The sequence below is a fragment of the Leptosomus discolor genome, chromosome 3 (assembly GCF_034619465.1).
Source record: "Leptosomus discolor isolate bLepDis1 chromosome 3, bLepDis1.hap2, whole genome shotgun sequence".
NCBI classification, from domain to species: Eukaryota; Metazoa; Chordata; class Aves; order Leptosomiformes; family Leptosomidae; genus Leptosomus; species Leptosomus discolor.
Window position 1 is genome coordinate 56397837 of NC_141393.1, and position 15631 is coordinate 56413467.

Below are 15631 nucleotides of genomic sequence, written 5' to 3' on the forward strand. Positions count from 1 at the left end.
ATAATAAGAAAACTCAAATGCTGATTTAATTTAGGTTAGTGCTGCTTGGGGGTGGGGAGTAAAACTAGTTCAAATATTCTAAGAATTATCTCCCCAAAATATAATTTGGTATCTTGGCAGATGGAAAGAGTGAACAAGATTGCTAATTGACTAAAATATTCCAGTAACGATGTGCTTCGAAAGGGAAGCAAGTAATACCATCTACTCAGAACCCAAGTTTCTGGCATTGTGTTAACAGTGGTTATTTCAGAAAATTACAAAAATATCTACTGAAAAATCTTGCACTTTTTAAGGCAAGATTATATCATGGGTGAAGTTTCTCTCTAATGCCATTTGGTGATCAGTTTGTAACTTAAGAGAATCATAAAGCTCATGATTTATTGCAATAAAATAATCTATTTAGTTTCTTAGAATAAAATAATCTACTAAAGTAAATTGTTTAAAACACTGAGTTACACAGAACAAATATTAATTGGTGGTGGTGATACTACATCTATTTTTTAAAAAAAAACTCTCACAAGGATTGAAGTATCTTTAATATTGGTAACTTGCTTTAAAATTCAGACTTTACTGCACTGCAATTGGTTTGCTAATCTCTTGATCTGAATGTTTGGACCTTCAGTTGAAACACATAACACCATCAAATATTACAGTAAACTTTAAGACTGTGCCATTACCCTTCTTTCCCTTCCACTTCAAATAGGGGCTGCTGTTATCTAAAGTTTTAAAAATAGGAATATCAGACATCAGTACCTACTTGAACTTGTAATGCACAGAGAGTAACTTCAATATAAATAATGATACCTCATTCTTCTTCATTGGTCTTGATTACAATTCAAATATGCAGTAAGCCTCAGACCTAAGTGACCTTCAATTATTCTTATAGTTTCGCAACCAAACGCAGAATCATTCTATTACAGCAGAGAGACACTTCTAAAAGGGTTTCTGTAAGACGAGCCTTACCCTGAGGAGATGGAGGCATATTCTGGAGGTCTACCGGCTGCCCACTGTCCAAAGCTTCCAAGACCACATTAAATTTCTAATGCAGAAAAAACAAAACCAGAAAATTTATTCTAGTACATCCAAGACTTCCTAGCTGTCACAATGAATATCTGACTCTCAATGCATGTGGGTACAGCACACGGTATGTTTAGCATTCAGGATTTCTTGTGTGCATACCTTGCCTGCCTTCATGTACTCCTTTGCTTTCTCCAAGTCCCCTTGCTGCTTGGCTTTTAAAGCTGCTAATTTATACTCTTTCTGCCTCGTAAGTAGCATTGCTCGTGTCCTGCTCTTCTGGAGATCTGCAAGAATGAAACAATGCTGACACTTACAAAGAGCACGCAAGATGTGCATCCCTTGCTACGTGCATCTAGTCAAACCTGCATTCATCCTCTTTTGCTTCGAGTCACAGGGCAATCTTACAAAAGTGCTCTTTCCTCCAGTCTCCAGACATTAAGAATCCCACTTTTCCCAATTAAAAAAAAAAAAAGTCTTTTAGACAGTATCCCAAAACTCTTTAAAGTTTGGAATTCCACAGGTCACAATACTGAAGAAGAAACTCAAGCACAGGAAAAGTTCAGTGAAAGATACTGACACAGGGCATATATATATTGCATATAACAGCAACCGATTCCACCACCAGAAATTCAGCATCCCACTAACAACTTTATCTGAAATATTCAGCAGGGAAGTTCCAAGATAAGCAGTGCTTTGCTACACAACACAAATGTCACAAAAGATGTAGCATTAAATTAAGTGTTGTAACTGCTTATCTTCTCAGATCATGATACCTATTTCCACGGTAGGACTGGAAGCAGCATGACCCTGTAGAGACTCTGATTCCAGATGCTGCACTGCCTCATGAGAGGTCTTCTGCTCATCATCTGCAGCAGACTCAGCTTTATTCTCTGGTAGGACACTGACTGAATCTCCTGAATTCTCTAGGTCCACTCCCGTGGCTTGAGGTAAGTGAGAACTCTTCCCCGTTGCAACAGGAGGTGGCATTTCTTCCTCATTGATTTTTTTGCCTTTCTTCACTGCAGCCAGCATGGTTTCCAGTGTCTGGCAGAGATGGAACAGCAAAGTCAATAGGCATTTTCATCAAACATATTACTAGCATAAAATCATTAAAACACAAATTCATTCCCTTTTACGCGATGGGATCTATTACACACACCACTACAGATTGCTGCCTTTTAGCTCCTCGTTTTTCTGCAAGGCTGACTTCAGCACTAACAAAAGGTGTTATGAGAGCAACACAATGTAAAGGACTTGTTACCCAAACTATGTCACTGCAAGCACCTCAACACCTAGAATTATTGGACAGCTGATGTGGTCCACTCAGCTTTGTCACAGAAAGTCACCAAGGAAGCCATTTATACCAACTGCAGATGGATTTTATTTATTTAAAACAGAATAAAACACTACTGCCTATGCGGATTTAGGGAAGGAAGGCGTCTGCATGCCTATTTAATGCAATAAGAAAAGTCATTAAATACTAATAAAGGAAATGAAGCTTCAGCTGGTGACCTATGGCAGGAAGCTCTCGCCATCTGTAACATGGGCTAACTGCTGCTCACTTTTTTAAAACCCTTCCTCCACCACAAATATTACTTTCCTCAGTACTTTTATTTTTATTTTTTTATTTAAGGTTCAGAGAAAAGACCACCACGCACTTTAAGCCAAAACAAAAGTTTTACTTCTTTCATCTTCCACAGTAACTGAAATGGAAGCACAGAAAGGCAACAACAACAACAAAATCTCATCAGTGCCAGAATCATTGCTATTTTCGGTTAGCCATGACATTGTTTGACCTATTAAGCAACACTGGCAGAGATACTTTGGACTGACTGCATGCGAGATTGGGGTTCAGACCAGTACAGCAACCCACACACAGCTCTCTCTTCTCCACGTGTGGGACGACAGACTGACTGGAAATGGAATTAAACACTGAGATTAAAGTTCACAGTTCCAAGAACTAAGTACAAGAGATAACTGTACACCATTTGTTGGCACGTCATTTTGCTAATTAAGGAACTGTGAGCTGTGAAGTGAGATCTAGTCTATTATCCTTAGTTACACTGCTTAGGCACAGGGAAGCTCCCTGCCTTGAAAAATAAAGGAAGCGGCAAACAGTGCACTAAGCTTTGCTGTTGGATGAAATAAGCTGGTTTGCCTACCGCTCTTGCTCTCTGAAAGGTCAGGGGTTTCATGTACATCCCTTTCAGAGCTAGCAGACAGTGGACACAGAGACGTCTCCTTTCTTGTGCATTCCTCCCCTGGGTTTGGCCTCAGTTGTTCCTGTTGTACCCTAAGACACCTGGCAGCTAGTGAGACATTACATTCTTCCCTCAGTGGACAGCGCTGAGCTACAAAGCTTTGCTCAACAAGACTGAGCTGGCTGCTGTCTGAGGTGATGCAGGGGACCAGATGAAAGCAAACACTGAAATAAAGGCGCTCTGCACAGCAGTAACACCAAGCACTACCAACTAACTACAAGCACGCCACCTGGCTGAAAAGATGCAAAGCTGAAGAAGCCGCTCCTTGCTGCAATTTTAATTGCCTTAATGAAAAATCCTATTCTATTCATTTTCAAGCACAGCCACCACACTCAGGGACAGGTTATCACCTTCCTTTGTCGCACAAAACTGAGTGGAAGGTTAGCATCCAAGGGAAGGCATCAGTGATGAACTGATGTATATGGTAGGTATATGTGCTAGGAAGCTCCTAAACTTTCCTTTAACAGTGAACAGTCATAACGGGTCAAATTCAGATCCAGACGGGTGGGTTTAACACCAGCGTTTACCACCAACCCTGCCTCCAACTGCCACCAGCCACATTCAACGGGAACAAAGCTGACGCACAAAAGGCATCTGAAGTTACACTTTATCTGTGTGTTTGCTACATCAGGTAGGTAGTAAGTGCAAGATAAGTTTTTAAAGTAACTCAAGGCAGCATATTAGAATTTCTCTCCTCTTCAACAAATTCAGAGACTCTGCACTACACTTCAGAGAACTGACTTTGCATCCCCCTCATTTGCATACCTGATGAACCCAACTTACCTTAAGGCCTCTTTCGTATCGGCGTACTTTGGCACTCTCACCTGACTCCTTTGCATTCAAAATTGCTGTCCTGTAGTTAGCAATTCTCTTCTCTATTGTCTGTTGCAGCTCACTGGTAACAGCAGGAAGCGAGGTGGTCTCAGAAAAAATAATAAAACAAATCAATAAAACTTATTTCATTCAACTATATGAGTTTTCCCACAGCACTGAAAAACAAATACTCCTCTTCTACACAGACTCCCATTAACCAAGAGCGCAAGGACAAAACAGTCTCTAAAACAGAGGAGCACTTGTACTACGCTAACGGTCCCTGGACCCACCTCTGGGCTTTCCTCTCAAAGGCGTAATAGAGAAGAATGGGTGGAGACATTCAGAAAACTCACAGTCACAGGGTAATTGGAGCCATGTGGTTAGGGAGTAGGTGAAGAGAACAGTAAAGTCTCTCAAACACCACACAACAGAGGGTGTGAAGAGGTATTTTGGCACAAATCTTGAATTTTTCTTTTCTTATTTTTAATACATGCTAGTTCACTCCCTTCCAGGCTTCTTCAACCTGGTTTTACTAAAAGAGTGCTCTTTTTCCTCCTCCTACAGCCTGGAACTAGTTCAGTGACAAAAGCAGCCTAAGCAAAGTTACGAGTAGCTACTTACAAACACTCTACAGCTACAGAGACCTTTCAGATGGCTACTGATGTAATTATTGCCATTATCTCTACAGAAACACTCTCAGACTCATTTATTAATCGGCCCAATGCACAAGGGCACTGGAATCCGTAGCACACAACAGAAACATGGCAGTAACTAAATAAAGGATTTGACTGCATGAGGACTGACAAATTAAGCTGAGAAAGCTAATGCTACTCAAAAAAATTCCACAAAGATGTCAAAGATGCTGAGTTATAACAAGTCTCACAATTTCAGCACACTAGAATACTCTGAGGAGCAAGATAGGAACTCTGGAAGCCTGAAGTGCAGTCTGCATGCTCATATGTATAGTGAAGCACATGGCATGCTTGATTGCAACTGTTTACCTCCTCAGTTATATACTAACATTAAAAAATCATCCACTGAACAAAGCAAAAAGTTCACCTGTATCAATACAGCATTGGTTTTCACAGAGAAAACAGCAATAGTATAGTTTCGCCTTCCTTGGAGGACAAACCCACCTCTCTAGATCCTTGTTCGTGACCCTTGTATGAGCTGCATGGTAACAACAATTCGGCAAAACTGTCAGGAACACGAAGCTCTTTCCTACCTGTGGCTGCAGTTCAGGTTGCTCATTTTCCGGTTCAGCTGTGGATGGCTCCACTGCTATCATTTCATCCTCACAGCTTCCTGTCTCACCTTCTGCTCCCAGAACTTCTTGCAATTCTGCCTAAAGTAAAAGTAAAAGCCAACAAAAGGCTTTTCCTCAAAATTTTCTATTTCCTCAAAAGACAAAATAAAATCAAGTCTCAAGCTGCAAAACCTTTGGATGGACCTTGAACCCTAACAGGAAGTCTAAACATCTTCTATTCAGTCATTTGTTTTTTAAATTTTATTTTTTATTTTTAAATGAAACTGGTTCCACTTGTATTCACCACAGGGAGTGAGGTACCACTCAAAAGTCACACTGTGGCCCCAGGACCACCACACAAGTTTGTGGTTAGAGATCTGAAGCTGGAGAAGTTCAGAAAAGTACTTTTACAAAGATCATTCAAATCCAAATTTGAATTTGCTTTCCTAAAAGCATCTACTAAAAATGGCAGTCAGAAACACTACTTAACTTTCCTTCCCTAAACCCTGCCAACTACATCACTCACTGAAATTACAAAGAATTTCTTGGGAGATATTCTCTCAGGCCAAGCACTACTCAAAGCAGCAGCAAAATGGTGACAGACATCACTTTAAGGAGAATGTCCCTGGCTGTATTTCACCAGCTGACATTGAACGGGATTCCCACTGTTTGCCCCACTTCTCTAAGACCCTCACACATATGAATGTTAGTTAGGAAACTCTCTTACTCTGGTGTGCAGGGGGTTGGATCCTGCAAAGCTTTATACCTAATGGAATGCTTTTGCAATATTTTAGCTTCTCACCACAGACATTTGTGCTAAATGCAGTTTTGTTTTAAAAAAACTACAAAATCAAAACAAACCAACAAAGACATACCAAAACCTTTTCCTAACAAAATTATGCATACCAACAGGTCTGTATCTTTCTCCAAGTCTTCATCATCTGCTTCTTCCTCCTCATCTTCATTCAGGTCCTTCATACACTCTGCAGCCATCTTTTCAATATGATCCATGGGCAGAGGAGCTGTAAAAAGAAACAGGGAGCCATAAATACAAAGTAACAGTTATGCAGTCAAGAGATACAAATTCTAAAGGAGTTGCCACCAGCTGAAAAACAGCAGTGACTTCTCCTCTTGCTTCCCCTTTATCAAACAGCATCACAGGTAAACAAGACGATATTCATGGATAAAGGGCAAAGACTGAGGAAGTGAACATCCGGGAAAAAAACAGTACTAGTGCTTCTGAGAGTGACAGTCAAGGCAGGCAATAAGACAAAGAAAGTGACTGCATCCAATAACCTACCTCAGAAATTAGATCTCAGAGAGAAATAACGTCTGTTTACTAACACAAGGAGCCCGAACAGCAAAATCACAAGCACTGTGATAGACTAGCAGGTACGGTGGGACTCAGCAGTGCTTAGAAAGCACGGCTACAAAAGAGAAAGATACTGTGGTAAGTTTGCGCAGTAATGACATTTAAGACTATGTAAGAAAGACAAAAGTAGGACTGGATGAAACAACTGCTTCGGAGAAGTCACCTAAGCTCCTAGGCTAATTTAAGATACAGATAAAAGTACTTCTGTGATATTATTTACAAAAATAACTAGTTAACAGAAACTTTGTCATTATGGAAGACTTTGATTTTCCAAGGAAAAATTAGACTATTCTTGGATGTTATGTCAAAACTGTATTCCTCAGTTAAGATAAAAATCAATGGTGGCACAAGAGAAAATTATTATAAAGTGTTGAATACATCTGATGAGAACTTTCTATCCATGAAAGGGAATTACAGAGCAGTCTCTGTGCCCAGCAGGAATAAACACCTGAACTAGTTTTAAGCTGATGCTAGATATTTATGAAAGGTATTTATGACATGATTGTCCATATTAACAAGGCCTGGACTCAGCACCTTGCCAGGTCTCTCCATTCCGTTTCCTTTGTCTCATGTCAGTTTACCCTAACAAAATGTAATTCACGCCTGGTGTAGTCCCTGACTGACAGAACGAATTCTGACTCCATATGGAACACAAGTGGTCCACATCCATCCATTCATCCCTAAATGTCAAGAAATTATATCTTTTCCCCAGTTCTATCCCTTTTCTTCTCTCCTCCCTGTTGAGTTAATCTGAGTTCAAAGTACTCTAGTTCCCAAAGATCTGTATGTATGGGTATATCTGAATTAGCCAAAAAATTAATTGCATGAGATGCAAACACTTGCATTAAACAGCCCAGCACATTTACCAGTAAAACTTCAGTTCACATTCCTTTTCAAAGCCAAAAATATGTTATTGTGTGTATTACAACAGCACATACAGCCACAAACCAGAACAAAGGTCAAGGTGTTCACCATAAAGAGTGCTCAGCTCACAGAGATCCCAATCAAACTACAACTAAATCACTGGAGTTTTGTACAGGGTCTCAGCTGCTTAAGCACAGGAGTATCTCTCTCTCCATCTCATGTTAAACTAGACACATATTTATCTTTTGAATATGATGATGCACATTAACACCAATTTTAGAGACACACTGAACAACACAAGCCTTAATCCAAACTGCTGGCTGTTAACATGACAAGGAAGGAAGCACAGCAAACAATCCATACGTTTGAAGACAGCAAGAAAGACAGACGAGAATATCTTTCTACCTTAAGAAACTAGTTTTATACATCAAACGCCACTGCAAAGTCACACTTGGCATACAAAAATAGAATGCTCCAAATCAAGGCGTCATACTTGTCCTGAGCCCAAAAGCAGCAGCAGAACCCTGGCGCAGAGAACTGCTAAGCAAATCAGAAAAAGTGCTCTTTCTTCTGCCTCACTAACTACACTTCTACACTGCTGTCTCATGCCTATGAAATTTTCCCTTTTCCAAATCTTGGCTACTTTGTCTGGCAATGTCTCTTCAAGCTTCTGGTCTTCACCCTGAAAACTCTGCTTAACTCCTCCTTGCTGAGTCCTCATCTCTACTTCATGCTGTGCCAACCACATCTTCCTTAGCTATCAACTTCCTCCACACACTCTCAAGGTGAAGTTATTTGCACACAAACCCCAGCTGTCCACATAAATGCCTCTGATACTTCCTTCTGCAGACATATGACTGTGACTCACCAGTGTCCATAAACGTTGCATAAAATACAGATCTTCAGGACAGAGCTTTACAGTCAATTTAAATTGATCTAAAACGGATCCCATCCATCCCCTGCATTTGCTGAATCAGCTGAAAATTATTCCGGGTACAAAGCTGGAATTGTGTTCAAATAATCTAATTTACCATATCAGTGCTTCAGTACCTATATCAAACACAGTCCTCATATTTGACCCTTAGCAAAACTCTGCAACTAGGATAGTAGGCCATATCCAAAGGTAACTGGCTGTACTTCAAGGGTCAGAGTGTTCCCTACATGAAGCCCCAACTAGAGGCAAAAAAGCCAACTGAGCCTCCTCGGATGCTTGGTTCAGGTCTAATCCAGTATGGCAAGTTGAGGCTACAATTTCAAACATCCGAGTAGCTGAGGAACTGGCATTTACCAGACACAGATAGCAAGAGATCAGTATTTTTAAGATGTTGCAACAGTACTACTTTTGCTGCCTGCATCTTCAAGCCAGAGGGAAAGATGACTTTCCACCCCCCAGTCAGAGCTCCAGAATGTAAATCCAGGAGTGAATTACTGCACCTTGTGCTCAGCCAAGAACCCAGCACTAGCAGGTATTGTACTGGGTCCCTTTTTTCCATCCTTCTCCAGACAGGATCTGTTTCTCCCCTGTCCTTACTGTATCATTCTTCTCTCCAGATGCCAGCCTGCATCCTGTCCCCATCACTACACTGTACTCAGTCTCATGAGTCCCCAGTGCCAGCTGTCCAGATGTTCATCTTCCATAAGCTTCTAATCTATGTACTCCCAGTTCTATCAGGAAAACAGAATAGTTGTAAATTACTTTGGAAAACAGTTTTATGAGCACATACCTTTAGAAGATGATGTGATAGAGAGCAGCCCTGCTTAGAAGGACTTGGGGGTACTGGTGGATGAAAAGCTGGATATGAGCCAACAATGCATGCTTGCAGCCCAGAAGGCCAGTCGCATCCTGGGCTGCATCAAGAGCAGTGTGGCCAGCAGGTTGAGGGAGGGGATTCTCCCCCTCTACCCTGCTCTGGTGAGACCCCACCTGCAGTGCTGCATCCAGCTCTGAAGCCCTCAATACAAGAAGGACACGGACCTGTTGGAGCGTGTCCAGAGGAGGGTCATGAAAATGGTCAGGGGGCTGGAGCACCTCCCCAGTGAAGACAGGCCAAGAGAGCTGGGGTTGTTCAGCCTGGAGAAGAGAAAGCTCCAGAAGACCTTACAGTGGCCTTCCAGTACCTGAGGGGGGCCTCCAGCAAAGCTGGGGCAGGGCTGTTTACAAGGGCACACAGCGATAGGATGAGGGGCAACGGTTTTAAACTAGAAATGGGTAGATTTAGATTGGATATTAGGAAGAAGTTCTGTACCATAAGGGTGGTAAAGCACTGGAACAGTTTGCCCAGAGAGGTGGTAGAGGCCCCATCCCTGGAGACATTCAAGATCAGGCTTGATGGGCTCTGGGCAACCTGATCTAGCTAAAGGTGTCCCTGCTCAGTGTAGGGGAGTTAGACAACATGACCTTTGGGGGTCTCTTCCAGCACAATGCATTCTATGATTCTATGAAATGTTAATTATGCACTGTCTGAAGTTTAATTTCCCTCTTATGAATAAACAGACTGAAAAAACACATTAAGTGACATGATCAGGGTAAGAAGGAACTCAGCACTTGAAAAGCTGACAACAATTCGAGAGCTCCTCACATGCAGATTCACCCTCAAAACACCATCCTGCATGCATTAACCATGAGTAACCTATGTCCAACGGCAGAAGTTCTGCTATTGTGCTTATTAGCACAATCATGCTTGTTAGCTTTAAGTGTTCATGAAAATCTTGAAATCTAGAGAGTGGAAATAATTTACAATTTAGTTTTACATACAAACACCTCCTCTGTTTCTCATCAATTACAGTGTTTAGACAGTCACTTTTTCTAAATGTTTTAAAATTCTTCATTTCCCTGCTGCTCTGTGTGAAGTCCCTTCAAACATTACAGGCAAACTACTGCAGAGCCGCAAATAAGGCTGTAGCTGCACTAAACTTTCTTTCCAGCACCTGCTCACACACTTGTAGCAAGGGCAGGTCCCATCTCAACCACTGGCTGCCACCCCTCCCTTACAGCCACAGCAGTGTTCAAATAGGCAGGTAGCAAACCAGATCAAGGAACTGATTCAAACAAAAACCTAGCACAACAAGAGAAGTTTATTTTTACAGATCAGTTTCCTGAACCAGCTCACCCTGCAGCTCCGTAAGCATGTATACCAGCTTAGAGGCAGAGCATGCTTACTAGAGACTGCCCCTCTCAGCAGCAGCCTTGAGTTACAGTAGATTACAGCAATCCTGTAAAACACTGCATAGCTGCATGCAAACATTATCAGACAAAGTTAACAGATGCTTAAAAGATTAAGAATAGCAATGATCCATTTCAAGGCAGATTCTAACCTCCTACGTAACATAAGCTACAGGAGTCTCCTAGTAATTCCATCAGTACCAGGATTTCCCTCTTAAAAGGGTATTCAATTTTGGCTGCAGACTCCAAGTAACTAATATAATGCTCATTCAGCAAATTCAGTCTCTAAACAAACACAGAAGAAAAAACAAACAACAAACCCCCCACAAGAAACAAAATTTCCATTTTGAATTCACCTAGCACCTACTACACCTTTTTATGACTTCATATGCTAAACAAGTATGTCTTAATTTAGTCATTAAATTGACTAGCCATCATATATCTTTCTCCTATGTCTACAAGAGCATAGACAAAAAATCCTTACCCTTTTTATAGAGTAACAACTTAAACCTTTCAAAGTAAAGGAAAGAGTCATTGCAATTTCAGCTTCTATCAGTGATGAAAACCATTTTAGATAAACCATTTATTTGTAAATGGGTATCTTTAATGAATTATTCACGTTGTCAATAAATAAAATCCAGATACTTTAACTTACTTTTCCCTTTTGGTTTTGACTTCCCTTCTTTCACCTTCGCTCCTGTGATAGCAGCAAGCTCTGCTTCTAGGTCCCCATCATCCCCACCTTCCTCTGCACCCAGCAGCATCTCTTCAGGATTGAAATCTACAAACAGCCCCAGCTGGAGCCAAGGGAAAATAAAAAGTTAAAAAAAAAATACTGTAGTTAGAACTGAGATGACACGCAAAAGCATCACACTGGCATGGATTATTTAAACATTTTCATGTATTCTGGATTCTGTTCATTTTTTTAAAGCTCACTATCATACCACTTCTGTTATCAAAACAATGCATACTAGGCAGCCATAGCTGACATAAGGTATGTAAACCTTAATAAGCCACAAATACTCCCAACAAAACTCCACACCAGCAATGATTTCTTAAAGTCAAGCCTATCTAATAGTCTGACATAACAAAGTACAACAAAATTATGTCTGTTATACTGAGCCTCATGAAGCAGATGCCATCAGGGAAGTTCAGGGCAGTTCCTGTAACAGCTAAGCTAAAAAATATTCACTTGTGGTTCACACAACACAGGTCTGACATGCATACGCTGCAGAGATTCCACCCTTATCTCTCAGAAGAAGCTATATTTACATACACAGAATTGTTCTGTACTTCTTGGTACCTCAGTCTGAAAATCAAACACACAGAAAGTGCATGCACACAGACACAGAGAAGCAGCCATTACAAACCCAGCAGTGCCTACACTACACTGGAAAAAACCATCAACTGCCTGGAACAGATCATCAGCTTAGTGACAGCACTCAGGCAGTATCATTAATAACAGCAACCAGAACTTGACAAAGTAGTGGGGGTTATCACTCAACTGTTGGAAAACATGCCAAAGGACATAAGTATCAGAGAAATCTCTGAGGTCTTAGTCTAAAAGGTATTCTTCTAAGACACCATTTTATCTCAATTTCTAGATTGCTGGTTAAGATATTAACTGCCCCAGAAATATCAACATTTTTATTCAAAGTATGGTAAGCTTGTTTTATAAATATAAATTAATTGAATTCGATTCATCCTATGAGGTAGGTGGAGTAGCTTTCCTCAGACTTTTTCAAAGCACAAGCCCCTGTTGGCTTATTGGTCTTCACACGGCCAAACAGGCAGGAGCTCAGCTTCTCTCAAGCAAGGGAATAAAAATCAGTAGTCATTATTACAAGGGTTAACAATCTCCTCCTGCCTCTGAGGACCTGCAGTGCTGCCAGCAGCTGAAGCTGCCTGTCAGTTTATAAACTAGTTTGAATAAGTAATAACAATTATTTTTTTTAACCCTGTAGGATTCGAGGTACTGCTGGCTCCTGCCTTGAAATATTTTGTGTCCCTCTGAACCCTTTTATAATCCCAAAGGAGAATGTGAAACGCTGCTGAGAAACATCGGTTCCAAGGACCAGGAACAGTATTCAAAAAAAATCAGCAGCTATTTGTATACTAGCCCTGATCCTGCCCTTGAGATTCTGTTAAGACACTAGGCAGATCAGTCAGTCACCCTCTGCCTTATCCATCCTCCTTCCGTAAAACAAAACCAAGACATTTGGCATCTTGGACAAAACAGAAAGAAGGGCAGGACAAGATTTAATTAGGAAATATTTATAATGGTGATCTAAAGGTTCAAGTACTGTGGAACATACATACACCCTTTATCAATGTGCAAAATGGATCAGGAGCACACGTGACCTGTTCATTACTGCACTGCAAGCATAGAAAGTGAAGCAAGCGTAGTAATGAAGTCAAGAACTGAATCCAGCAGTTCTAGCTCTAAGGCTCTCAATCTGTTCAGTAAGGCACATCTCCAATAAAATTAATACTATTAAAGAAATGTTTTATTAAACAGAAAAAAAAGAGGTTATAAAAAACTTGCAGTTGATACACTACATCACACCAAAACAGCTTAAACTGAGTTAATTTGCAAGCAAATGAGCCATTAGTGTACTTGTTTCAAGACATAACCCTCCATGCTGTAAGACAGGCTGAATAACTAAATGTGTGGAATTAGAAGTTAGCATAATATGTTCATCAGATCCTTTACTTACTCTTTATCCTTTTAGAGTGTGGTTTCTTTTTTTGGAAGAGGGAGAAATACTTGCACCTTTTATCTTCTCCTTTGTTCAAGTGAACTAAATTACATACTACCTCTCCAACTGAGAAATACAAACTTTCATATTAGAGCAATGGCGACGTCATGGATCTTTAACTAAACCATTCTGCCTCCAGTATGAGAACACTAGTTCTTAACAAACCACCAAAAGAGAGTATCTTAGCTATTTTCTCTATTCTACTATCCTCTTCCAAACTCTTTTCATATTTCCCTATATTCTTATCAGTTATTCCTCCTCTGTATGTTACCTGTCTCTACCTTCAAAGGTTTCTAAAGTTCCATTCTGGTTCTAACGTATTCTTCACCTCTAACTGTACTGTTTTTCTTCCATTATTCTACCCAGAATTTTGCCTTGGTTATATTTCTAATTTTGACACTGCTGCCTGACTTCCTACACCTGCCAATCGTGACTAAATCATGTTGCTCTCCTCAAGACTTCTGAAACTACATTCAAAGGTAGAGAGTATGAAAAAAACAACCAACAAGTGGAGACATCTAAGCTTACTTTTAGCTACAGAAGAGGTACATAGGCTTATTGGTCTATCTGTTCCAAGAAAAAATGAGTATACATAGAGAAATTAAAATTAACTGTCCCTGGTGTAACATCTTAATGTTCTCCCATACGTTCCCCTGAATTTGTTATTTGATATTCAGGTCACCTTATTTACGTTTTTTTAGAGATGTGACAAAAACCACCGCATAGTTATTGAAGTTATTATTAAATCTCAATACAGCTGGGGTGGGAAACTACTATAAGCATGAGTCATGAGGCCTCACATAAAGATTACAGCATTACAACATCGTGGCTTCCCTGCAAGACCTCCTCTGCTGCGTATCAAGTATTTACTTTAAGAAGAATGCGCTTAAAGGAGCAAGCAGGAAAACAGGCATGACACAATTAAAATTTTTTCATGGTCCTACAATATCTTATTAACGCATGGGAGATCCTACCAGGAAAACAGCAGCAAGAGACCTGAACAAGACTGCCCTGAAGAGCCGTAGGAGTAGGTTTCCCTGCCTGCTTTGCAATCATATCTCCCTGGCCCTTTGCCTTCCTTACCTGCTTTGCAACTGCAGCTCCCTGGCCCTTTGCCTGAGGGCTTTTTTTAGGTCTTCTGCCAAGCATGCTGGTTCATGAATTTCAGAGGGTTGTGTCTCTAAGGGACTGAGAACACATGAAACTGGATGTCAGTATCCTCGCCTGCCCCGACCCGCTGCAAACTGGACGAAGGCAGGCAGCGCAGAGCACGCTGCGCACAAACCTGCAGCTTCTACCAGCACCCCCGAACACTGGGCAAGACCAGGAGGGAAGGGGGGCACGCACCATGTAACACACTCCCACGGGCCAGGCCCGTCAGCGCCGCCTTCCCCACAGCCACCCTCTGCCGGGGAGCCCCTCCCGGCCGCACCCCTTCCTCCGCCTGAGCCGACTCACACCTGGCGCTCTCCCGCCCCCGCGGCCCGGCCCAGCCCAGGCGGACACGACGGCGGGACCCCCCTCCCCGCCGGACCCCGCGCCGCGCGCGGGCGGGGCAGGCCATCCCTGCCCCGGCCCAGGGAGGAGCCGGCGGAGGCCATAGGCTGAACACCGCGTAAATAACCGCCACCGAGCGGCACCGCGGCGGGCAGGCCCCGGCTCACCTCGGCCTCCCGCCGCCCGCCCAAAGGCGCTTGCTGAAGCAGCGCCTGCCCGGCACGGCGACGCCTCGGCCGCGACTCCAGGGCAGCGGCGCGCCTGCGCGGAGCCGGGCGGGAGGGGGCGGAGCCGGAGCCGGGCGGGCGGGGGCGGAGCCGGGCGGGCGGGGGCGGAGCCGGGCGGGCGGGGGCGGAGCCGGGCGGGCGGGGGCGGAGCCGGGCGGGCGGGGGCGGAGCCGGGCGGGCGGGGGCGGAGCCGGGCGGGCGGGGGCGGAGCCGGGCGGGCGGGGGCGGAGCCGGGCGGGCGGGGGCGGAGCCGGGCAGCAGCCTTAAAGGTGTTTCCAAACCCCCCCTCCCCACTGACTAACACGTTTGGGTGAGCGGTTCGAGGTAGATTTCAACAGACCTGCGTGACCTGAGGCAATTTCTTTGAAGTGATGCTTGAGATCAATCAGTCAAAAAAAAACCCAAAAAA

General features: G+C 42.6%; 1 protein-coding gene across 1 annotated transcript in view; it reads right to left on the reverse strand.

Moving 5' to 3' along the window:
- CC2D1B (coiled-coil and C2 domain containing 1B) overlaps positions 1–14675 on the reverse strand; it is a 34986-nt gene extending 20311 nt beyond the window's left edge. The window contains exons 1-8 of the mRNA XM_086463204.1: positions 14582–14675; positions 11395–11536; positions 6247–6362; positions 5320–5439; positions 4065–4202; positions 1794–2064; positions 1180–1304; positions 964–1039 (exon numbers count right to left, since the gene is read on the reverse strand). Of these exons, the coding sequence (XP_086319330.1) occupies positions 964–1039; positions 1180–1304; positions 1794–2064; positions 4065–4202; positions 5320–5439; positions 6247–6362; positions 11395–11536; positions 14582–14647 (1054 nt within the window). The 5' untranslated portion in view covers positions 14648–14675. The remainder of the gene's footprint in view (positions 1–963; positions 1040–1179; positions 1305–1793; positions 2065–4064; positions 4203–5319; positions 5440–6246; positions 6363–11394; positions 11537–14581) is intronic.
- Positions 14676–15631: the final 956 nt, after the last annotated feature.